The sequence below is a fragment of the Macrobrachium nipponense genome, chromosome 13 (genome assembly GCF_015104395.2).
Source record: "Macrobrachium nipponense isolate FS-2020 chromosome 13, ASM1510439v2, whole genome shotgun sequence".
Lineage (NCBI taxonomy): Eukaryota > Metazoa > Arthropoda > Malacostraca > Decapoda > Palaemonidae > Macrobrachium > Macrobrachium nipponense.
This window is the reverse complement of record NC_087206.1, coordinates 36,583,203-36,608,821: the sequence shown is the minus strand read 5'-3', so window position 1 is coordinate 36,608,821 and position 25,619 is coordinate 36,583,203. Positions and strand designations below refer to the sequence as shown.

General features: G+C 41.2%; 1 protein-coding gene across 2 annotated transcripts in view; it reads right to left on the bottom strand.

The window, feature by feature from the left end:
* Positions 1-25,619, bottom strand: part of LOC135225744 (pleckstrin homology domain-containing family A member 3-like) — a 223,533-nt gene that overhangs the window by 75,339 nt on the left and 122,575 nt on the right. For both annotated transcript variants that reach the window (XR_010317082.1, XM_064265139.1), the window contains exons 5-6: positions 25,371-25,511; positions 24,245-24,300 (exon numbers count right to left, since the gene is read on the bottom strand). Coding sequence is in view for 1 of the 2 variants with exons in the window: in XM_064265139.1 (XP_064121209.1) it covers positions 24,245-24,300; positions 25,371-25,511 (197 nt within the window). In the remaining variant the exon portion in view is untranslated. The remainder of the gene's footprint in view (positions 1-24,244; positions 24,301-25,370; positions 25,512-25,619) is intronic.

Sequence of the window (25,619 nt, the reverse complement as noted above, 5' to 3'; positions counted from 1 at the left end):
ATTCTTGCACTACAATACTGCTTGATCATCTCATAGGGGTCGGGCTGTGGTCTCTCACTCTCGCTATACTACCGAACCAGCATTGTTCAGACTTCTTTATCAATAAGTCAATTCGGATACCCATTATTATCAATATGTAAGTCGATTCGGATACCCATTATTAACACGCATCTGAGTGACTTGGTCGAGTTCTTTGTGAGTGTCCTGCCAGGAAGAACAGTGTGTGAGGGCCCTCTGAATGTAGAGGCCTGACTGTGGTGTTCTTGAACCTCACAGGGCACTTGCTGTCACCATTCAGGCAAAGCCCTAAGTTTGTCTGCTTCGTGTAGACCGAAGTTCTTAGGCCATTGTCGGTCTTGGAGACGAGGACATCGAGAAAGGGGAGCTGGCCTTCATTGCTGAATTTGACGGTATAATTCAGCGAACTGCAATGCTGGAATGTGTGCCAGACAGCTTCAACCTCTTCCTCATTCTTGGCTTGCACAAAGATATTGTCGATATACCTTGCGTATTTTCTGGGTTTTCTAATATTGGAGAAAACTACCCATATAAAAGTTGGCGAATAGGACACCAAGAGGGGGATCCATCGTGACTTGGTCTTTTTGCTGGAACATCTGGCCTTTATGGGTGGATAATGGGGCCTTCTTCGTACATATCTCAAAGAGTGTCTGCAGGGATACTTCTGGGATATTCAGCTGGGGTGTAGAGGTGTCCCTGTAGATGCAGTCCATAGTGATATTGATGGTCTCACCGACAGGAACATTCGTGAGGAGGGATTCTACATCCAAGGAGGTGATAGTCCATGTTCCTGGGGAGTCCCGGATTTCTTCGAGGAATTCCATTGAAGAGCGCAGGCTACATCAGCTTGGTATGTAGGGCGTCAAAATTTGATTAAGGCGCTTGGCCAGTCCATACATGGGGGTGGGTGTCTGTCTGCTAGGTTGCAACAGCGCTACCTTCAATGATGAGAAGTGTCTTGAAAGAAAATTTCTCCAACCAATAGCAGGAATGCATTGCACCACCAACCAATGAAAACTCAGAGAGCGGTTGACCTCTTGTTGACCTATTACTATACATATATTGAGTAGATCCTGACAGTATCTACAGTCTGCTCCGACCCACTGCCATGAACATGCTTGGATGATACTGAGAGAAATGTTGGCTACTAAAAGAATACTAACCCCAAAATCGACTTATATCTTGATCTATTTATTTATTTACTGTGATAAAAATAAATTTGTAAGCAATAATATCCCTGAAATTGACTCCTCCTGATGAATCATATCAGCGCAATACTCGCCAGTTTTAATCGGTCAGTGAAAGCAATTACTGGAAAAATAGATAAGACTATTTACAAGTTAAACGCAGATGATGCAGCAATAAAATTCGATGATAATAATAATAATAATTATTATTATTATCATTATATTTGAAAATATTAATAAACATATAGTAGATATAGTAGATCTACCGTAAAAATTCTCAAATCTCAGTAAGAGAGAGAGAGCTATAGAGAAGAGTTGTTCTTACTTAAAAGTAAAATGGAAAGGTTATTTCTTTAAGGGGGCCAGCCAGAACCCTTATATATGGGAGTATAGGGCAAAAAATACAAAGCCATGAAAAAATTTATGGAGGTTCGTATGGCAATGGAGAATATGTATACGAAATATTTTGTCAAAATTCCTCTTACTTTCGTAGTTACAGGGTAATTAGTAAACATAACTCAATAAGCCAAAAACATTGATCCGTACAAGAAAATGCAATATTTCTTCTGTTATTATAAATTTTGATAATTATTGTCAAAGAAATTATGAGCAATGGCATCTGTAGAGTTTCCATGAGGTGGCAGGAGGTAAATTAGTTAGTTTACCACATTTCAGTGCAAGGAGAAACCTCTTGTACTGTACACGTTCCAGTTTCACCTCTGACATTCGCTTGCTTTTACGTATGTTTATCTTTGTTTCGGCAAGAATTTCATCATCCCAATGAGGAAAAGACTAGCAAAACATCTCGGTACATACAAAAGAAGATAATTCGCTCTAATATGATTACAGAATATCATAATATATGCGATATTACCACAGTTAGTGAAGAGAAAGAGGGAGGGGTGCCCCAGGCTACGGTCTTTGAGCAAAGGGATCTTCATTTATGATAAATAACATAGTTTTGGTTTATTAATACCCAAAAAGGAATATGAAATTCATAATAATCATGATTTATTAACATTGTCTTTGTAAAAAGAGAGTACACGTTCAAGTTTCACCTCTCACATTCACTTGATTTCACGTGTTTATCTTTGTTTCGGCAAGAATTTCATCGTGCCAAAACATCTCGCAAACATACAAAAGAAGAAAATTTGCTGTAATAAGCTGAGTTAGTGAAGGAGAGAGAGAGTTGGGTAGGAAGGAGTGCCCCATCTTGCCTGACGCAGTGCCCCAGGCTCCCATATATGAGCAAAGGGATCATCATTTATGATTAAATTATGATAAATAACATAGTTTTGGTTTATTAATACCCAAAAAAGAAATATAAATTCATAATAATCATTATTTATTGACATTGACTTTATAAAAATACAAAGGAAAACTTTGAAAGCCCATATCTCAAAACTATACTTATTGACCTTCAAAATCTATCTTCTCACTTAGTTTTTAAAGCTATAGCATTGAAATTTGGTATATAACTCAAAGAGACATTATAGAACAATCAATGAAGCCCTTTTTTCCAATTTTTGTTTCGTCTTCTTTTATAAAATTTTTTCCTGATTTTAGGGTTTATTTGTTACCATAATGAAAAATTCATATCTAGCAAAAAAATGGCTTTTAGAAAAAAAAAAACTCATTTGATTGGAGGTCTACATTAGGTCTATATATGGTAGTAATCCCAGTTCTTCATATTAAATATCAAGGGAAGAGATAGAATTTGAAAAATGGTTATTTCTGGGCTCAGTTCGTGTCGCTGTGTGAAATAATCCTTAAGTTCATTATTTCTAAGGTAAATGATCTAACACATACCAGAGAAAAATAAATTCAGGAAGATGTTAGTATAACTGACTCGCTCACCCTAATAAAAAGAGAGTGTCGGTATGGTAACTGGGGCAAGTGAGACCACTACCACGAACCTCTTGCCATTTAGAACTCTCCCACACCAAAATCCCCCTCCTGCGAGAGCCGATCCATAGGCGGAGACGGCAACTACTACTACTACACCCCACGCCACGCCGACTGCCGCGCCTCTGGTGGTCATCCTTGTCGTTAGATGCCAATCTTGGGCTGCAGGGCGGGAGACAGGGGGGGATTTCACAGGGCGACACGAACCCCTCACCCAGAAATAAATTTTTCCTTCGTCAAAATCCTTTTTCTGGGCTCAGTTCGTGTCGCTGTGTGAAATAGTACCAGAGAAACAGCACAAGATGAACATACAAAAAAGGGTCTCACTGAAACTATAAAATAAAATTAAAAGTATAATGTAACTGATTCATAAGTTATCATACAAAATTATCTTAACAAAATAAAAGAGACTTATGGCTAACTTAAAATTAAATCTTATTATACAATGATAACTTATGTAGTATAGTGAGTTAAGATAATACAGTGTAAAGACTCACTAATACTAAAACAAAATACAAATTTATAACAAACAATAAAGGTGTGCTACCCTAGCATAAAAATAAGGGGGGCAACACCCAAGGACATTTCATAATATACAAAAATGGTGTGGGTGTCCCTAGCATAAAAATAAGGGACACTCCACCTTGATTATAATCATAGCAGCTAAGGCTAGGGAACCATAGAGCTTAACGGTAGGCTAAGTGATATATTAGTCGAGGTAGGTAGAAAGGAGATCTGGATCTTCAACTACAACTACTGTGCAGAGTCAGGGGAAACTATGTTTCCCGCTGCCACTGCTGAAAATTTTAAGGATTCCAAGGACTTTAGATAGTGACGCTTGAAGACTGTCAGTGATTTCCATCCAGTATATTTCTTTAGTTCATCAAAGTTCATATGTTGAAAATAATTAATAGAGGTGGCTACTGCCCTGATATCATGTGCTTTAGGGAATGATTCAGGATTAGCTTGTTTAATGAAGTAAAGGATCTGCTGCCTGATACCTTTTACTGATAAAGTACCACCCTTTTCCCTCATAAAAAAGAGGACTTGAGGATCTATAGGGTGTCCTAGACAGAAAGGCTTGTAAGGTCATTACTGGACAAAGAGAAGGGTCTTGGGGAAGAGGGATGACCTTCCAAGGTGCCCACCTCGCTAAAGGATCCTCATTTTTTGCTAAAAAACTACGATCCGGGGAAAGTAAAACTTCTCCTGTCGGAAGAAATTCTACGTGCCCCGCATCTCTGGATAGAGCCGACAGTTCTGAAATTCTGGCCCCTGAGGCCAAGCTTAGCAAAAATAGCGTCTTTCTTAGTAACATTATGAATGTGCAAGAAGAGTTGTCAGTGTCTGAAGCCACTTTGAGGACGTCATTTAAGAACCATGATACTGAAGCCGGTCTTTCGGAAGGCCTAAGTCTAGCACAAGCTTTGGGAATAGACGTAAAATAAGAGTCTGTCAAGTCTATATGAAAACCCAACTGAAAGATATTCTTCAAAGCTGATTTATTAGTGGTAATAGTGCTAGCTGCTAAGCCTTTTTCAAATAAGGACCTGAAGAAGGATATAGCTGAATTCACTGTCATGGTTGTGGTGTTTGTCTCGTTCAGGAAAGATGCTAACTTTTTAACAGCAGCATCGTACTGTCTCAAAGTTGATTCCCTTTTATCTGATTCCAAAAAGAGGATATTCTGGGGATCAATATCTGCATCTTTTTTAGCCGCGAACTTCATGAAGTCCATAAAGTTAGGGTTTTGAGAATTCCTGAGGAAGCGAACACAGTCCTCATTTGTACTGACTGAGATAGTTTGGGATTGGGAATCCGTCGAGATCGAAGAACCAATTCCAGAAGCAGAGGGTACCAGTTGCTCTTTGGCCAGTCCGGGGCTACTAGAGCTACTTGTCCCTTGAAAGTCCTGAGTTTGTTCAGAACTTTCAATAGAAGATTCACTGGAGGGAAGATGTAAATCCTCCTCCACTGATTCCAGTCTATGGATAGAGCGTCTGTGGCATAAGCCAGAGGGTCCAGGTTGGGGGCCACATAGCAAGGGAGCTTGTGGTTTGCTTGTGAGGCGAAAAGATCTACTTAGAGACCTGGGACACTCCGGCGTATCCACTGGAACGACTTGTTGTCCAGGGACCACTCTGATTCTAGAGGAACTGATCGAGACAAGGCGTCTGCTATCACGTTCCTTACTCCCGCTAAGTGGGTGGAGGATAGGTGCCATTTGTACTTGTTTGCTAGAGAGAAAATGGCTATCATGACATGGTTCACATGTTTTGATTTGGATCCCCCTCTGTTGATGCAGTGTACTACTACTGCGCTGTCCAATACCAGTTTTATATGAGAATTCTTTGGTGGAAGGAGCCTCTTCAGAGTGAGAAATACTGCCATAGCCTCCAATACGTTTATGTGGAGTTGGCGGAACTAAGGTGACCAAGTTCCTTGAACTTTTTTGAACTGAGAGTATCCTCCCCAACCGCTTAGTGAGGCGTCTGTATGGATAATTAATGCCGGAGGAGGATATTGAAGAGGAACTGACTTGGACAGATTTCTTACTTCCGCCCATGGACGAAGTTGGTTGCGAAGGGTTTGCGGGATTACTGACAACTTGTCTCGAGATTTGACATTTGCTCTTGAGCGCCAAACTCGGTTTATGTCTTTCAGCCTTGCTTTCAGTAGGACGTCCGTCACTGAAGCAAACTGAAGGGAACCTAGGATTCTTTCCTGGTTCCTCCTTGAAGCCTGTTTGTTCTTTAGGAATTGCCTTACTGACTTGGCTATTTCTTTCCTTTTGACTACCGGAATTGACAGATTGTGGGAGGATAAGTCCCATTGGATGCCCAGCCACTGATAAAGAGTCTCCGGAGTGAATCTGGACTTCGTTTTGTTTATTTGGAACCCCAGATGTTACAGAAATTGAATTACCCTGTTCGTGGCTTTGAGGCATTCCTCGACGGTTGATGCCCAAATCAGCCAATCGTCGAGGTACGCTACTACCATTATCCCTTGTGATCTCAGTTGTTGAACTACTACTTCCGCTATTTTCGTAAATACCCTGGGGGCTACATTCAGCCCGAAGGGCATCACTTTGAAAGAGAATGCCTGGTCTCCCAGTTTGAAGCCTAGGTATGGGCGAAAGTGTCTCGCAATTGGGATATGATAGTATGCGTCTGTAAGATCGATAGAGGTGGTGACGGCCCCACGGGGAAGTAAGGTCCGTACCCGTGAGATGGTCAGCATTTTGAACTTGTCACAGCGAATGAATTAGTTTAGCTGGGTCAAGTCTAAGATTATTCTTCTTTTTAATGAGCCTTTCTTTGGCACGCTGAACAAGCGTCCTTGAAATTTTAGATGCTTGACTCTCGACACAACTCCTTTCTGAAGGAGCTCCTCTGCGTAATCTGCCAATTCCTTTGATGGTAGTTGAAGGAATGATTTGGTTGGGGGAGGACCTTTGATCCAACTCCAACCTAGCCCTTTGGACACAATGCTCTGTGCCCATTTGCTGAACCCCCACCTGTGGCGGAAGAAGAACAGCCTCCCTCCTACCTGGGGGATCTCACTGCTGTTGTGCGGGATGACCTCCGCGTCCTCCACGGAAGTGCTTACCCCTGTTGGTAGCTCTTCCTGCGCCTCGTTGCCGAAAGTTACCTCTGGCCCTGCTACCCCTTGCAAACCTATTAAAGGTTTGAAAGGTTTGGCTTTCGAACATAGGGTTGAAAGCCGGAGAAACAGTATACGAGGTTGAGGGCTGACCTTGTGGGGACAGCAGGAGAATGGGCTGGTTCTGGCCTTTAGATGTTGACGGCTGACCTGGTTGAGTGACCGGAACAGCCTGTACAAAGTGCTGCTGCTGCTGATGTTTTTGGTACGGCTGGAACCTCTTTGTCTTCTTTAATTTCTTGCCAGAGGAGGAAGAGTTCTCAGGCTTCCTCTTAGCCGAGATACCCCAACGAGCTCTGAGGCTTTGGTTAAGCCTCGTGGCTTCGTGGTGTACCTCGTTGACCGCTGACTCCGGAAAGAGGTCTGCTCCCCAGATGTTGGAGGCGAGCAACTTATTCGGCTCATGCCGGATAGTAGCCTCTTGGAGGACGTGTTTTCGGCAATTCCTCCTTGCGATGATAAAGTCATACACGTCAACTTGCACGGTTTGCATCTGAGACTTGGCCAGAATTTTGAAGAGAGGTTCCGAGCCGTAGGTTAGAGCAGCCACTTCAGTTATGACCAGGGAATTGAGTGTCCTCCCAAGCCTGGTCCTTGCCTCAAACTCTGCCTGAATGAGGTTATCAGGCAGCCTGGGTAACTTCTCACCGAGTTCTCCCACAGGTCCCCGAACGCTGGGAAGAGAGGAGATGTAGGATCTGCTTCCTTGAGCTGTGGGAGGGGTTCGTCCTTCATGCCCGCTTGCATAGTTACCCCCATTAGCTTTGTCGTAAAGGGGAGTGGTGCCTCCTCCTCGGTGGCAAAGATGGTAAACGGGCTTTTGAAAGCTTGGAGTCTGGTGTTGGAGCAGTCCCAGTCCTCCAAGCAGTGCACCCATTCCCTTTGCGCCTGATCTTGACTGTACAGGACAGTTTCTCTTGGGATTTTGTCCTCCCTGTTAAGAGCTGTCTCTGTCAGCCTTGCGTATCCCATGAAAGGCGGCTCCAATCCGGCAGGGTAGAACTCGAAGTCCTCGATCCTTCTCGTTCCACACTCCGGAATTGAGATCATGCCATCCTTGAAGGGAGCATAGGCTGCTACCCTCCAAGGATTACTCATGGAAAAGGCGGGAAGGGTGTCGTACGCCGGTAACTGGGCAACACCAGTTCCTACTACCGGGGGGTCGGCCTGAGGAGTCTGGTTCAGGCCAGCCAGGCAATTGTCATGGTCCGACACATGTTCAGCCAGGTTCTGAATGGACTGACCTGACTGATTTAGCGTTGAAGAGAATTGAGCAAACATTTGCTCAAACCTCTGCTCAAACCTCGTACCGAACGATCCAACCAGATCGCCTACCTGCTGTAAGACGCCTGCCGAAAAGGCAGCGGGATCAAAAGCACTAGGTGCCATAACCCCGGCAGGAGTCACCGGAGGAGTTCCGGCAGCAGCAGGAGAAGGTACAGGCTCGGTGGGAGCGCGGACCTTCTCCTTAGAGGACTTGCCTCGTGACCCTTTGGAATGTGAAGGTACAGGCTTCACTTTCGCTGCTCCGGGATAGGAAGCCGAAGACTTACGAGAAGAAGAAGACGACGTCTTCTGCAGGGTCTTCTGCTCTCTGTGTCCCTTCAACTTGGGGGGCACAGATGCAGTAGGCGTACTAGCGGGGATCTCTGACCCCGTAAAGCCTTGGAAGGATGAGGAAGAAGGGGCAGGAGAAGAAGATCCAGACGCACCCAAGGGAAGCCCTTGGGCGCCCAGCATACCTACCTCAACTAACAGATCCTCGGCACCTACCGTCATAGGCTCTAGGTTAAGATCCAGTATGGCAACGTCCGCCACGATGTCTTGGCTACCTACGCCAACCAAAGCTTGCGCCACCTGCTGCTGTATGGAGGCAATTGTCGGAGCTGCCGCGGCGGGGTCCACGTACCCAGTTGTCTTGCCGCCGGGGAAGATAGGGACAGCCATCTTCTTGTCTGGGATGTAGGGCTGTCCTTTGGGGGCGTTCTTCCCGAAGCCGCCTACCCAGGCTTTCAGGGTAGCCAACGCGACTTCTTTGATGGCGGCAGCCTGAAAGAGAGGGTCGTTGTAGTCCTTACGACGAAGCTCCCGGACGAATCATTAACAAAATAGATTATGATCCAACAAAACTTAAAACTAGGATATGTAAGAACATATATGATGGACAAGAGTAAACCTATACCGATATATACTTACTCCGTCCAAAAATTGGCTCACTAGGTCGTAGCAGATGGTGCAAGCCTCGTGATGCCAAACAGTCAGGTCCCCGTGGCTGGTAGCGCACGGTGCGTGGGTCCTACAAACTTCATGGCCGCAGGGGTCTTGAAGTACGGCGTTACAGCCTGGTTCCTGACAGTTAGTAGCCTGTAAGTGAAAAGATACATGAGTATCAGCGTTACACACTTACAGTACTACTGTAATACTCCGTTGCATGCCGGAGTACACTAAAATATTGGACATAATCCTCCCCCGAACTACGTGTGGAAGAAAATCTAGGATTTCCGTCTCTGGTTGGGATCTCCGGTGTACACCGGAGAGAGGAAAAGGATGCAACCAGATGTTTTTATACACCCATAGAGAGTTTCAAGGAGTAGTATACCACGCCGGAGAATGGAGGAGGATGTCACAAACTTAAACTAGAAAAGTTACATAAAGAAGAGCGTATAGCTCCGCCATAGATATATACTCGTCCCCCTTTCCAACTACTAGAGGAATGCCCGGGTGGCAAGCAGGCGCTCCGCCGATAGCGGAAAGAAGGTAGTAGGTAAGCTTCTAGGACCACTTGAATTCATCTCCACTCTGGTGGCTGGCGGAGCCAGCCATCCCCCACAACAACCGAAGGGACACCCGGATTAGCGAGCAGGAGTTCCGTCCTCTGGTGACGGGGGAAACAACGAATGGGGAGGGAGAGAAATCAGAACGGAGCACACCGGAGAAGACCGATGCGGCCGGAGGGAGGGGTGGCCAACCCCAACCTCCTTCCACGCCGGAGCTCCCCCAGAGCCCGAGGCGAAAATGTGGTCCACCAGTATCCCAGCTGTCCCAACCTCCCGGGAACCCCCGCATACAGAGAGAGGAGGTGGGAGGTGCTCGCACGGTTGCCATGGCGACCGTAAGCGAGCCCGGGCAGACCCCCCCCCCTTCCCACACGGAAGGGGAGGAAGGGAACTGGGGTTAGGGCGACCAGAGGGACATGCGATCACAGGTGGACCAATAGATGATAAAGCAACACAACCACTAGACCAGTGACCACATGAGCCCAACCGTACCATAGGGCGAAAATGCAACAAACTGTAGATAAAGATAAATGCAACAAAACTGCCTAGGCACTGGACGCCCTAACAGCTAACCTAAGATATAAACGATAAAATTCTTACATCGTAAAAGGATAGAAAGAAAAGGAAAACACGAGTGAGAGAAAAAGAAGTCCAGGAGGAGAAGGCCAGTTCCGAAGAACAGCCGACTACTCAAAAGCTAGCCATAGCCGATGTAGAGCAAAAGCTAGGATGCTGGACTAGGAAAATCAAACACTGTAGCCCTAAATACCTAGACAAAGAGACATGCATGCATGAACTAGATCTAAGGCATGGGCTGTGAATTCCTAAAATTCTATAAATACGATGCAAATTAAAAATTAGTGTAACACGTGACAAGAACCCATGAAAGGCTAAAATCATGGAAGATGTCCCAGTATGGAGGACTGGGAAATCTAGCCAAACACGAGGCGAGCCGATGGCCGCCATGCGTCAGACCGGGCGACCGTATATGACCTAAAAAACGGAAAATACAGGTCCCTGGCTGACAAAAACTAAATCCAAACCTTGCGGGTACTTAACTTAGCTGCGGCGATAGCTGCACGTTCCATGGTGATAATAAATCCAAAGAAAGAGAGCACAACACAGAGCAAAAGAAGGCACGTGTTACTTTAACGAGCTAACGAAAAAGGATGACCACCAGAGGCGCGGCAGTCGGCGTGGTGTGGGGGTGTAGTAGTAGTAGTTGCTGTCTCCGCCTATGGATCGGCTCTCGCAGGAGGGGGATTTTGGTGTGGGAGAGTTCTAAATGGCAAGAGGTTCGTGGTAGTGGTCTCACTCGCCCCAGTTACCATACCGACACTCTCTTTTTATTAGGGTGAGTGAGTCAGTTATACTGACATCTTCCTGAATTTATTTTTCTCTGGTATGTGTTAGATCATTTACCTTAGAAATAATGAACTTAAGGATTATTTCACACAGCAACACGAACTGAGCCCAGAAATAGATTTTTCCTTCGTCAAAATCCCTTTTCTGGGCTCAGTCTGTGTCGCTTTGTGAAATAGTACCAGAGAATTAGCACAAGATTGAGAAAGAAACAATGGAAGGTCTTAAGAAAACACAAAAGTAAACTAAAATAATTATAATCTAGTTTTTCAAACAGTTACAAAGTTATCATACTTAAACTAAACCAGTATAACATAATGTGAGTTAGTCTTAAAATACGTAGTAGAACTTAAAATTACCCTTCGACTAACTTATGATAACTTAAAACTAGAATTTATTAAATATTAATATATACAAGTGAGTCTCCCTAGAATAAAAATAAGGGAGAACATCACAAAATAGTCACAATTGGCAATGCTATTTACATGTGTGAGTGACCCTAGCAAAAAAATAAGGGACACCTCACGATATGTAGCCTTTCTAGGCAGCTAAGGCTCAAAACAGGATTGAGCCTGAAGGTAGGGTTAAAGGAAAATATTAGTGAGGCAGGTAGAAAGGAGATCTGGATCTTCGACTACAACTACTAGACAGTGTCAGGGGAAACTATGTTTCCCGCTGCCACTGCCGGAAATTTAAGAGATTCCAAGGATTTCATGTAGTGACGTTTGAAAATTGTCGGCGATTTCCAGCCAGTGTACTTTTTTAAATCATTGAAATTCATGTGCTGGAAGTAATTAATAGAGGTGGCTACTGCCCTGATGTCATGGGCTCTGGGGAATGAATCAGGATTAGCTTGTTTAATAAAATATAGGATTTGTTGTCTGATCCCTTTTACAGAAATAGTGCCACCTTTTTCCCTTATAAAAAGGGGACCTGATGACCTAGGTGATGTCCTGGACAGATAGGCTCGTAAGGTCGTCACCGGACATAGAGAAGGGTCTTGAAGAAGAGGGAGGACCTTCCAAGGGGCCCATCTCATCAAGGGATCCTCGTTTTTAGCCAAAAAACTACGATCTGGAGATAATAGAACTTCTCCTGATGGGAGAAATTCGACATGTCCAGAGTCTCTGGAAAGGGCCGACAGTTCGGATATCCTGGCTCCTGAGGCCAGACTTAGTAAGAATAATGTTTTCCTTAATATCATCATATAATTGCATGAATCGTTGTCAGTATCTGAAACCAGTTTGAGAACGTCATTCAAGAATCATGAAATTGAACTAGGTCTTTCTGAAGGTCTGAGCCTAGCACAAGCTTTAGGAATATACAAAAAGTGAGAGTCTGTTAAGTCTATCTTAAAGCCAAACTGGAAGATTTTCTTTAAAGCTGACTTATTGGTTGTAATAGTACTAGCTGCTAGACCTTTTTCAAACAGAGATCTGAAAAAGGATATAGCTAAATTAACTGTCATGGTTCGAGAATCCGTTTCCTTCAGGAAATTTGCCAGTTTTTTAACTGCTGCGTCATATTGGCGCAATATTGATTCCCTTTTCTCCGATTCTAAGAAAAGGATATTTTGGGGATCGATATTTGCATCTCTCTTAGCCACAAACTTCATTTTGGTGCTGTTGTGAATATATCTGGACCGTGCACGTGCGTTTAAATCCATACTGACTGTACAGTCTGGAGGCAGTTCTCCCTTCTACACATATCTTAATTTCTTAATATCGTAGGTATAGAATAAATTGGTGAGCAAGGAAATATGAAATAAAGCATAACAGCAAGTTTGACAAGTGAGAAAATAAACAATCGTATACAGACAGACTCTCTCTCTCTCTCTCTCTCTCTCTCTCTCTGAGAAAATAATAGATAGGAAACAATGACTGAATATTGCTTGAATGCGATATGGCAAAGTTTTGGCCTGACTGAAGTGTGGAGTGACTTTGACACCGACTTACAAGTTATTCCTGGTCATCTCACAGCCATGGATAGACATCAACTTCACAGCCGAGAAAGGGCAATCGTATACAAAATAAATAAGTATGGAAAATGCGAAATGCGGGCCTATGTTGTCCCATAAAAAAAGCTCTCGCTCGGACAGCTGTAAGATTTAGGAGAGAGAGAGAGAGAGAGAGAGAGAGAGAGAGAGAGAGAGAGAGAGAGAGAGAGAGAGAGAGAGAGAGAGAGAGAGAGAGAGAGAGAGAGAGAGAGCAGGGACGAATAGGAAGGAGATTAAAGTACCCGGGAATGAAAACCCCTTATAATCTTATAATTATAGCCTCGGGATTTGTCTCAAGGACATTCAAAGGTCTGTCACACGCGGGCAGTTGTTGTTTTAGTAAAATTAGCATAAGGCCAGATCTTTAAAAGCCATGCCAGAGAGCTCGCCACGGTGACAAGACTATACCTTCCATGTGGATTGACGATGTCCTATACGAAGATGCAGGAGATGAAGATGAAATGATCAAAGATCTGGAAGATGACGAATATGATGACTGCCTTTATGGCAAAGAATTCAGAGCAGTATTTGATGATACGGACACGGAGAGCGACTTTGGAGTATTTTAGTTTATTAATTTTATGCATTTTTTTTTACTTTAATAAATTTTCACTTACCTGCGTATCCTAAAATGAAAATAATAGTTCAAGTAACAAATGTTTTTTTTACTGAGTAAAACAAAAAGTAAAAAATCCTTCGGTGTTGTGCCTTAACCCTCTTACGCCAAAGCCCTAAAAATCAAAACCTCTCCTGTATGCCGGCGCCGGTTTGGAGTGAGCGCAGAAGCGGAAAAAATAATTTTTTCAAAAAATCACAGCGCGCTTAGTTTTGAAGATTAAGAGTTCATTTTTGGCTCATTTTTTTGTCATTGCTTGAAGTGTAGTATGCAATCATCAGAAATGAAAAATAATATAATTATCATATGTAAATAATGCGATATATGGTAGCGACACAAAAAAAAAATTCATAGATAATTGTATTCAAATCACGCTGTGCAAAAAACGGTCAAAGCTAACGAGTTAATTTTTTTTTCGTTGTATTGTACACTAAATTGCAATCCTTTTGATATATAATACATAGTAAAACAATAAAAGCAACACCGGAAAAATATTATCACAAAATGATGTACGAATTCGTAACGCGCGGACGTAAAAAAATATTATTTTCAAAAATTCACTGTAATTCTAAGTATTGTTCTAGAGACTTCCAATTTGTTTCAAAATTAAGACAAATGATTGAATATTACGATACTGTAAGAGTTTTAGATTAGAATTGCAGATTTCGACCATTTCGGACGAGTTAAATTTGACCGAATGTCGAAATTTTTATATATATATATATTTTTTTATATGCACATATTTTGGAGATGGAAAAAGCTACAACCTTCAATTATTTTTTATTGTATTCTTCATGAATTTGCGCACATTTTGATATATGAAACTCTATAAAAAGGCTAATATGAAAAGGAGTAAATATTAGGATAATGCGATGTACGTATTTCGGAGACTTGCGGCCGCGAATCGGCGCGCGGAGTGAAGGTAAATATATTTTTCAAAAATTCATCATAAATCACAATATTGTTTTAGAGACTTCAAATTTGTTTCAAAATGAAGAAAAATGACGGAATATTACTAGGCCGTAAGAGTTTTAGCTTACAATTGCGTTTTTCAACTATTTCGGTAGAGTCAAATTTGACCGAATGTGGTTTTTTTTCTATTTATCGTGAATTATATGCAAATATTTCGAAAAAAGAGAAAAGCTACAACCTTCAATCATTTTTAGATGTATTCTACATGAAATTGCGCACATTTTCATATATAAAACTTTATGTAACAGCTAATTTTAAATGGTGCAAACATTTCGACAATCGCACAAAAAAAATTCTGATTTTTTCGGAAGAGTTACCGCGCGAACGTAAGGAAATTTTTTTTTTTTTTTCATAAATTCACCATAAATCGAAATATTGTGCTAGAGACTTCCAAGTCGTTGCAAAATGAAGGTAAATGATTGAATATTACTAGAATATAAGAGTTTTAGCTTACAATTGCGTTTTTCGACCATTTCGGTAGAGTCAAAGTTGACCGAAAGTTGAAATTTTTGCACTTAACGTTATTTATATGAAAATATTTCGAAACTGATAAAAGCTACAACCATGGGATGATTTTTGTTGTATTGTGCATGAAATTGCGCACATTTCCATATATAAAACTTTATGTAATGGCAAATTTAAAAGGGTGCAAACATTAGGACAATCGCACGAAAAAATTTATCGGAAGAGTTATCGCACGAACGTGAGGAAAACGTTTTTTCATAAATTAACCATAAATCGAAATATTGTGCTAGAGACGTCCAAGTTGTTTCAAAATGAAGGCAAATGATTGAATATTATTATAATATAAGAATTTTAGTTTACAATTGCGTTTCTCGACCATTTCTGTAGAGTCAAAGTTGACCGTAGGTTGAAATTTTTTCACTTATCGTTATTTATATGAAAATATTTCAAAACTGATAAAAGCTACAATCATGAGTATTTTTTTGTTGTATTTTACATGAAATTGCGCACATTTACATATATAATACTTCATGTAAAGGATAATTTAAAATGGTTCAAAAATTATGTAAAAGTGACGAAATAATTTCCGAGATGTGTCACTGATACTTTTTAGTGGGATAAGAAAGAAATTCGCGCTTGCGCGCCTGCGTAGCGATTGTAAACAAAACAACGCCTTGATCCGTGAACTCCCAGCATCCCCCAAGGCGCGATACAAAAGTTTTCGGCTGGTAGGCCTATAAGTATTTTTCCGCGAATTTTTAAAAAAACTTTTTTGAGCCGACGTATGATACGTCCAATCGGCATACGGGAGACATTTTGACACGACGTTTAATACGTCCAATCGGCGTAAGAGGGTTAATCAACTGATTTGGAAATTATAGATAGTTAGTCTAGAACAGTTAAACATGTTGTATAAACCAAAATAATGCAAATGGCGCACGATCGCTCTTTTGTATTTTAAAATACAATAGTAATATGAGAATGCATACAATATTATTGGATATAGTGCAGTACAAGTAAAGCATAACTTTTTAAAAGATCTACTGTTTTCCTCCAGTAGTAACTATCGCGATTTGCCGATTTGGGAAAGCATAGACGGTACGCTAATTTTATACCGCGTGCGACCCCTTTAAAATTAGCTTCAAAATTAGGTTTCAAAAGTCGCATAATATGCGAGTATAAACGGTACTTTGTTTGTGGTTTTGAGGCATTCCTCGACGGTTGTTGCCCAAATGAGCCAATCGTCCAGGTACGCTACTACAGTGTTCCCCCTGTATTCGCGGGAGATGTGTACCAGACACCCCCGTGAATAGTTAAAACCCGCGAATAGTTAGAACCACCACTAAAAATGCTTATAACTGCCTATCTTGAAAGTTCAGATACCAAATGTATACTTTTAATAACATCCTACTTCAAATATACCTAAAATTACTAACCTATTACTGTATTCATCTTTGAGGTTATATTATTAATATCATTGCAAAGTCATCTTAAACATTTTACTATTGAAAATATATACCTACAGCCAATAACAGAGAGAGAGAGAGAGAGAGAGAGAGAGATGAGAGAGAGAGCGAGAGACGGAGAAGAGGGAGAGAGAGAGGAGAGAGAGAGAGAGAGAGAGAGAGCAGTGAATGGCAACATCATATATCTGACCATCAAGAGTGAAATTATGAATTATTTCTGAGAGAGAGAGAGAGAGAGAGAGAGAGAGAGAGAGAGAGAGAGAGAGAGAGAGAGAGAGAGAGAATAACTCCTAAACTCCGTCTCCTTCCCCTCCGCCAATACTGGCCAATACGTATATCAAACTGTCATTCACTCACCCGCCCACGTGGATAAAAAGACTGGGAATCGCTATTTTTAATTAATCTTATTAATATTTGAAAATTAGTTATAAGGTAAATCATTTATTCATACTACAACCATACGTAAGTAAGTAAGAGAGAGAGAGAGAGAGAGAGAGAGAGAGAGAGAGAGAGAGAGAGAGAGAGAGAGAGAGAGAGAGAGAGAGAGAATGTTATTGTTACTGTTTAATCTCATTAAACTTAATAATATTTGTAAACTAGTACTGTATATTATTATTTTACCATAAAATGTAGTAATGTCCTTAAAGATACACTTATACATATATTTCCAGCCCAAACAGAAGGCGAGAGTTACCACTAAGACATACTATCTCGTGTGGCAAAGAGAGAGAGAGAGAGAGAGAGAGAGAGAGAGAGAGAGAGAGAGAGAGAGAGAGAGAGAGAGGAGGGTTATCCTTATTTAAAAGACTGAAATGGATAGATTATTGAACTTCTATAAAATACTATCACATATGAATTTTGAAATTAGTTATATTACTATTATTATTATTATGCAAAAATATTAATAAACATAAACATGTACCATAGAAATTCTCATCTCAGTAAAAGAGAGAGAGAGAATTTACGTAATCAAGAGATGGCAACGAATTTACGTAATCAAGAGATGGCAACACTTGTTGGACCCCAGCCAACTCAGCTAGCTATTGGAGTTCAAAGAGAAATATGCCGGGTAAAATGCATTTTCTTTTTATTTATAAACTAAAATCTTGCTAATTCACTTTAGTATTTTCTTTAATGAATTGATATTATTGCTGTTTACATTAATATTGATATTTGAAAATCAGTAAATCAGGGGAGCAGTGTCTCCTCCTCTGACACAAAGATGGTGAATGGGCTCTTGAAAGCCTGAAGCTTGGTGTTTGTACAATCCCATTCTTCGAGGCATCTAACCCATTCCCTCTGGGCTTGATCCCGACTGTAAATGACAGTTTCCTTCGGGATACTATCTTCCCTCCTCAATGCCGTCTCCGTCAATCGAGTGTAGCCCATGAAAGGTGGTTGGAGATTGGCGGGGTGGAACTCGAAGTCCTCAATTCTTCGAGTTCCACAATTGGGAATAGAAATCATCCCATCCTTGAAGGGGGCAAAGGCTGCGACCCACCAAGGATTGCTCATGGTGAAGGGAGGGAGAGTATTGTAATCCGGCATGGGTGTTACTCCGGCACCTGCCTGAGGAAAAACTGCTGGGGGACTTTCCCTAAGGCCCGCCAACAGGTTTTCCTGGTTTGTCAGTCGCTCCGTTATGTTTTGGATTGACTAACCCGACTCCTCAAACGAGGTGGAGATGCGCGCAAGCATCTGTTCCAGCCTGTCGTTCATCATAGAACCGACTAGATTGCCCACCTGTTGCATCACACCTGCGGTGAATGCCTCTGTATCGAAAGGACTAGAGTCCCTGACCGATGCGGGAGTCTTAGGACGCGCTCCGGTGGACGTCGAAGGCTCTGGCTCAGAGGGAGCATGAGCCTTCTCCTTAGAGGACTTGCCTCTAGACCCTTTCGAGTAAGAAGTTGAAGAAGACTTCGATTTTTCTGCTCCGGGATGGTGAGCTGGAGTCTTATGAGATGACGAGGACGAGGTCTTCTTAGAAGACGTCCTCTCCAGGGTCTTCTGCTCCCGCTTCCCTTTCACTTTAGGGATAGCTGAAGCTGATGACGTCCTAGCTGGCATGTCCGACTCAGAAAAGCCTTGAAAAGAAGAAGAAGGAATAGGGGACGAAGATCCAGAAACACCCAAGGGAAGCCCTTGAGCGCCTAGCAAACCTACCTCAACCAATAAATCACTCTCTCCTACCGTCATCGGCTCTACATTTAAGTCAAGAGTTGCAACCTCCTCGGCGATCTCCGGGGCCCCTTGTTCCGCCAATGCCTGCGCCACCTGTTGTTGAATAGCAGCGATGCACGGAGCTGCCGCTGCTGGGTCGACGTAACCGGTCGTCTTGCCGCCTGGGAAGAGGCGGACAGCCATACTCTTGTCCAGGATGTGTGGCTGCCCCTTGGAGACGTTCTTCCCAAAGCCTCCTACCCAGGCCTTCAAGGTAGCCGACGCGGCGTCCTTCACGGCGGCAGCCTGAAATAAAGGGTCATTGTAATCCTTACAACGAAGCTCCGAGGATATAAGATTAATACTTAAGACTAAGTTATACTTATATACATATCTTAACATAAGCTTTTATAGCAGTATATACCAAGAACAGATACAAGTGTATTACACTGGTGTATACTTACTCCGGCAGTAAACTGATCCACCAGATCATAACAGATGGAGCAGGCCTCGTGATGCCATACAATCAAATCATTATGGCGGACAGCGCAGGGAGCGTGGGTCCGGCAGACCTCATGACCGCATGGGTCCTGCAGGATGGCGTTGCACCCCGCCTCTTGACAGTTGGTAGCCTGTAAGTGAACAGATACATAAGTATCGGCAGTTACTAACAGGGCTAACCTGTTAAGAGATATGAAGCTCCGCTGTATGCCGGAGTGAAAATTTCATTCTGGGCATAATCCTCTCCTGTACTCAGTGAGAGAAAGTCCGTAGGACGTGGTAAACTGGTACGAAAAACTCCGGTACACCGGAGCGAAGATTTCCGCCGAACCAGTAACCTGCTCATAAACCGAGAGTACACTGAGGTGAGGGTACAATCACAGCGGAGATACACGAGAAGATTACCCAAGTACATAAACTTAAATTAAAACAAAATAAGATAAAATAAATAATAAACAAGGCAAGCGAAGCGTAACTCCGCCGTAAAAAACTTTCGCAAGCAGACAGAACCCAGATGGTGAGAGGGTGCTCCGCCGGACTAGCGGAAGTGGCAACAGAACTATGAATCATAAAATGTGAATACAGAGGGATGCATGTCAAGGCTACTCTCCGTTACCCCCAAGGAGCTGGCGGAGCCAGCGAGTCCGCCAAATAACGGATGGGGAGGATAGAGGAGATAGACATAGAGAGAACCGAGGAGGACCCAGTGCGAGCTGGCGGGGTGGCCAACCCAACCCGAACTCACGGGGTACCCCTCCTGAAACTCATGGAGAGAACGGTAAAAGACCCAGACTCAAACCCCCCCTCGTCCGTAACTCCCGTATCCTCCCTGAGAAGGGAGGAGGAGGGGAGGGGTGCTCGGATGGTTGCCATAGCGACCGTGAGCGAGCGAGGACTACCTCCCCCCCACGATGGGGAGGGAGGAAGATGGGGGCTGAGCTGGTGGACTGAGGTGATCAGCTGGCCCACTGCGAACGTGGTTGGACCACAAGGCGAACGGGACAGACAAAACATAGCCTAGGCTAATGCAAACCGTCTCAAATATGCAACCCATAACAAATACATCGTAATGAAAAGGAAAAGAAGGAAATCCCGTGTAAGAGAAAGAGAGGGGGCGTCCAGGAGAAGTTAGGCTAGCCTACCTGGAAGGCAGACAGACCAACAACTCGGGAGCTGGCCTCTGCCGATACGATGCATGAACACTAAGCTAAGACATGGAAGCATAGGATTTCCGAATAGTACGATGTAAAACATGAAAATTGTAGCACTTCCCGCACCACACTAAAATAATCATAAAATAATCATAGGCACTGCACAGAATAGCCACCACGGTATGGGAGACCGCGGAAGCTATAAGATAAACACAAGGCGAGACCAGACAAGGAAGGTCCGTTAACCCTCTTACTCCGACTGGACGTATTTTACGTCGACATTTTTTGTCTCCCGTGTGCCGACTGGACATATTTTACGTCGACTTACAAAAGTTTTTTTTTAAATTCGTGGAAAAATACTTATAGGCCTACCAGCCTAAAACTTTGAATCATGCGCCTTGGAGGATGCTGGGAGTTCACGGATCAAGGTGTTGTTTTGTTTACAATCGTTACGCAGGCGCGCAAGTGCGAATTTCTTTCTTGCCGCACTAAAAAGTATCTGTGACACATTCGGAAATTATTTCGTCACTTTGACATAATTTTTGTACCATTGTAAATTAGCCGTTACATGAAGTATTATATATGAAAATGTGCGCATTTTTATGTAGAATACAACAATAAAATACTCATGATTGTAGCTTTTATCAGTTTTGAGATATTTTCATATATAAAAAACAAATAATTTGCCAAAATTTCAACCTTCGGAAGGTCAACTTTGACTCTAACCGAAATGGTCGAAAAAAAAAAAACGCAATTGTAAGCTAAAACTCTTATATTTTAGTAATATTCAATCATTTACCTTAATTTTGCAACTAATTGGAAGTCTCTAGCACAATATTTCGATTTATGGTGAATTTATGAAAAAACTTTTTCCTTACGTCTGCGCGGTAACTCTTCCGAAAAAAATCATACATGCGATTGTGGTAATGTTTGCACCATTTTAAAATTAGCCGTTATATAAAGTTTTATATATGGAAATGTGTACAATTTCATGCACAATACAACTAAAAACAACCCATGGTTGTAGCTTTTATCAGTTTTGAGATATTTTCATATAAATAACAATAATTGCCAAAATTTCAACCTTCGGTCAACTTTGACTCTACCGAAATGGTCGAAAAACGCAATTGTAAGCTAAAACGCTTATATTATAGTAATATTCAAGCATTTACCTTCATTTTGCAACAAATTGGAAGTCTCTAGCACAATATTTCGATTTATGGTGAATTTATGAAAAAAATAATGTTTTCTTTACGTCTGCGTGGTAACTCTTCCGAAAAAATCATACGTGCGATTGTGGTAATGTTTGCACCATTTTAAATTAGCCGTTACATAAAGTTTTATATATGAAAATGTGCGCAATTTCATGTAGAATACAACAAAAAAATAATTGAAGGTTGTAGCTTTTCTCATTTTTGAAATATTTGCATATAAATCACGATAAATAGAAAAAAAACCACGTTCGGTCAACTTTGACTCTACTGAAATGGTCGAAAAACGCAATTGTAAGCTAAAACTCTTACAGTCTAGTAATATTCAGTCATTTACCTTCATCTTGAAACAAATTCGAAGTCTCTAGCAAAATATTTAGATTTATGGTGAATTTTAAAAAAAAAATCTTTCCTTCCCTCCGCGCGCGGATTCTCCGCCACAAATCTCCGAAATGCGTACGTACCATTCTCGGAATATTTGCTCCAATTCATATTAGGCATTTCATAGAGTTTTATATATGAAAATGTGCCCAATTTCATGTAGAATAAAACGAAAAATATTTGAAGGTTGTAGCGTTTCTTATTTCCAAAATAATTGCATATAAAAAATATATATATTAAAAAATTTGACATTCGGTCAACTTTAACTCATCAGATATGGTCAAAAACTGCAATTGTAAGCTAATACTCTTACAGTATAGTAATATTCAATCATTTGTCTTCAATTTGAAAGAAATTGGAAGTCTCTAGGACAATATTTAGATTTATGGTGAATTTTTGAAAAAAATATTTGTTTACGTCCGCGCGTTACGAATTCATGCATTATTTTGTGATAATATTTTCTCTGTGTTGCTTTTATCGTTTTACAATGTGTTATACACCAAAATGATTGGAATTTAGTGTACATTACAACGAAAAAAAAAGTAACTTGTTACCTTTAACCGTTTTGCGCACAGCGCGATTTGAATACAATTATATATGAAATTTCGTTTTTGCGCTATCATATATCGCATTATTTATATATGATAATGATAATTTTTTTCATTTCTGATGGTTGCATACTAAACTTCAGCCATTGACAAAAAAAGGAGCCAAAAATGAACTCTTAATCTTGAAAACTAAGCGCGCTGTGAATTTTTGAAAAAAATATTTTTTCCGCTTCCGCGCTCACTCTGAAACACCTCCGGCACACGGGAGACAATTTTTTTTTTACCGCTTCGGCGTAAGAGGGTTAATGAACCTAAAAAACAGTTAAAACGGATCCTGACTGGCTAAAAATACGTGTACCTTTTGGCAGTACTTAACTTAGCTGCGGCGATAGCTTGGAACTCCATAGTGGAAAGATAATCCAAAGTTAGGGCACAAAACACAGAGCAGAGAAAAATTATGTGCGTGCGAGAAGTCGCTAACGAAAAGGATGGCCACGAGAGGCGCTGTTGTCGGCGTGGGTGAGTGTGTAGTAGTAGTTGCTGGCACCGGCTGTGTCCCAGCTCTCTCGAGGAGGGGGATTTTGGTGAAGGAGAATTCTAAATGACAAGTGGTCCGTGGTAGTGGTCTCACTTGCCCCAGTACCATACCGACACCCTCTTTTATTTAGGGTGAGCGAGTTAGGATACTCTGACATCCCCCTCTTTTATTTTTCTCTGGTAATGTTAGCATTACTTACCTTAGAAATATGAATTAAAGGGATATTTCACAAAGCGACACGGACTGAGCCCAGAAATAATGTTTTCACATAAGAATATAAAGGAAAAATATGAATAACATAAAATTTAGTGGGAGCAAGTAATGATTGATACTCGAGGTCGACATTGGGCCTCATGCGGTATGCAAGCCTTTAAAGCAATGCAGCAGCCGGGTGGCGAAGGGGTTAAGGCTTTGACATTTCTGCTATCTGACAAAGTTGCATAAACTCATATAAGGTAGTCCCCGGTTATGCAGACTCGGTTAAAGTGGATCCAGTTTTATGGGGCTTGTCTAGTGCCATAAAATTGATGATTCATGGTGCCATAATGCGCCAAGTTCCGGTTACTGGTGCCATAAGGTGCTAATAATATGAGTTATGGCACCATAACATACCTAAAAGAGGCGACATTAACTGACTGTTGGCGCCATTAACCTGATATTGGCGCCATAAGTGCCATAAATCAACAAGTTTCGGTTAATGGCAGTTTTCACTTATCAGCACCCTGCCGAGAACGGAACCCCCACCGATAACTGACGACTGCCTGTTTGTCAATTTCCATTTTTCCAATTATTTTCAACAAAAACTACTGTAAAGTCAAAAAATGCCACAACGTAAAGCAGTGTCACTAAAGGATTGCTGTGATGTCATTACAGCATCAAATGTGCTCCAATGACAGAAAATCAAATCCAGGTGTTACTTCCCTATGAAGGACAACCTTGAGTACCTTCCATCTCTGACTGCCTTTATCATCATTCCTAACTCTGCTGCCAACAACCCCAGTCCACCCAATAACCTCTCCCATTTTGCCAATATAATTCAATCCTAGTTAGATATGTTTACCAAGCACTTATACTGTTGTAGTAGTACTAGCTTAAGTTTGCGGACAAATTAAAATTTCAAAACAGTTTCTTAGGACCTCACCTATTTGTAAGTCAGGGACTGTATAACAGTTGTTCCATCTACTTGTCTTATGGCATAGGTAAAATTAGAGTAGTTTGTATTTGTGGTTATATTATACTTTATAAATGTACATGTAACAGCATATTCTTTTTAATAACCAAAAAGTTAAAAGGCATTAAAAACTGGAATTGTAAATAATCTTACCTTTCCGTAGAATTCTGCCGTGTTGTTATAGGTGTTGAAGATGAGGTTTTTCTTTCCTAAAATAAACAAATGAAATGCATCAGAATATTTCCAATTTTTCTGGTCTTGAACACATGACTACCTTATAGAATACTGTATCAAGACTAGGAATGGAAGATATGTTAGCATTCAATATCAATCAATACTATTTTAATTACAGATAATATTCAAGCTACGATAATTCGTATTACGATAATCCAATTTTACGATGGGGTTAGCAATTAATAGCGGTACAACAATATTTTGAAAACAAGTATTTTTAAATTTCGCACACAACGGGCCCACGCAGCAGTGTACAATCAGGCAGCAAGAGAGGCCAAATTACAATTGCTTAACTTCTTTACCTCTATATCTTTATGCCATCTACTTAAATAAATTAAAAAAGTTAAATAGAATGATGAAAGCATTGTTTTAACGTTATACTTGTAAAATATGTACAGCCATGAATGCCCGAGCGAGAAACTACTTTTTTCCTAAATACAACCGAATCTGATAACAACATCCGTTTTGTTTGTATTTCAGCCTCGTACGATGGCAAACAATTATGTAGTTATGTTATAAACGATGTTATGTAGAATAGACTGATATAATTTTATGTAATAACTTTACTTGCTATGAATAAAAAATCGTCAAGGAAATACACTATTAAATTTAAACTGCAAGTTGTAGCTGAAGCTGAGAAAATAATATTCAAACTGTTAATGACTGTTATCATGCATCAGCAACATGGGTAAAACTCCCAAACTTTGATATAAACTAAAACACAAACGTAGATAAAACTAGAAAATTATTTCAATCAAAACTACTGGATATCAAAGAGCACATTTTAGTATTGTTTTTACACTGATAAAAGATAACTAACGTAAAGTTCGTTTTACAATGAAAACAAGTGAAAATAAAGCCTGGGTCACACATTGGCGATTTCAGACCGCGACTTTTGTAAAGGCTGGGTTTGGCGATCAATCTCTTCTAGTCACAGGGTTTCGAGATCAATCTCCTATATCGCGGGGTTTGGGCTCAACAGAAAAAAAGAAAAGTCAGGTAATATCGACTATGATTTTCAATTTTACACATTTATTTGACTAACCTTTAGGACGGTGATTGGAGCGACAGGTGGTTCACTCAGCTGTGGAGTTGTTGATGTATTGGCTAATTTCATGCATTCTTCTAAAGTGACAATAAAATTATCACAGGTAGCTGAGAGCAATGTAGTAGATTCATCTAGTTTCTGCAAAAGTAAAAATAAATATCCATGAGCTAATAAACTATTCACTCTTCATTTGCTTTCAGTACATACAGAATAATAAAATCCACATATTTACAGTAAATAAATTTG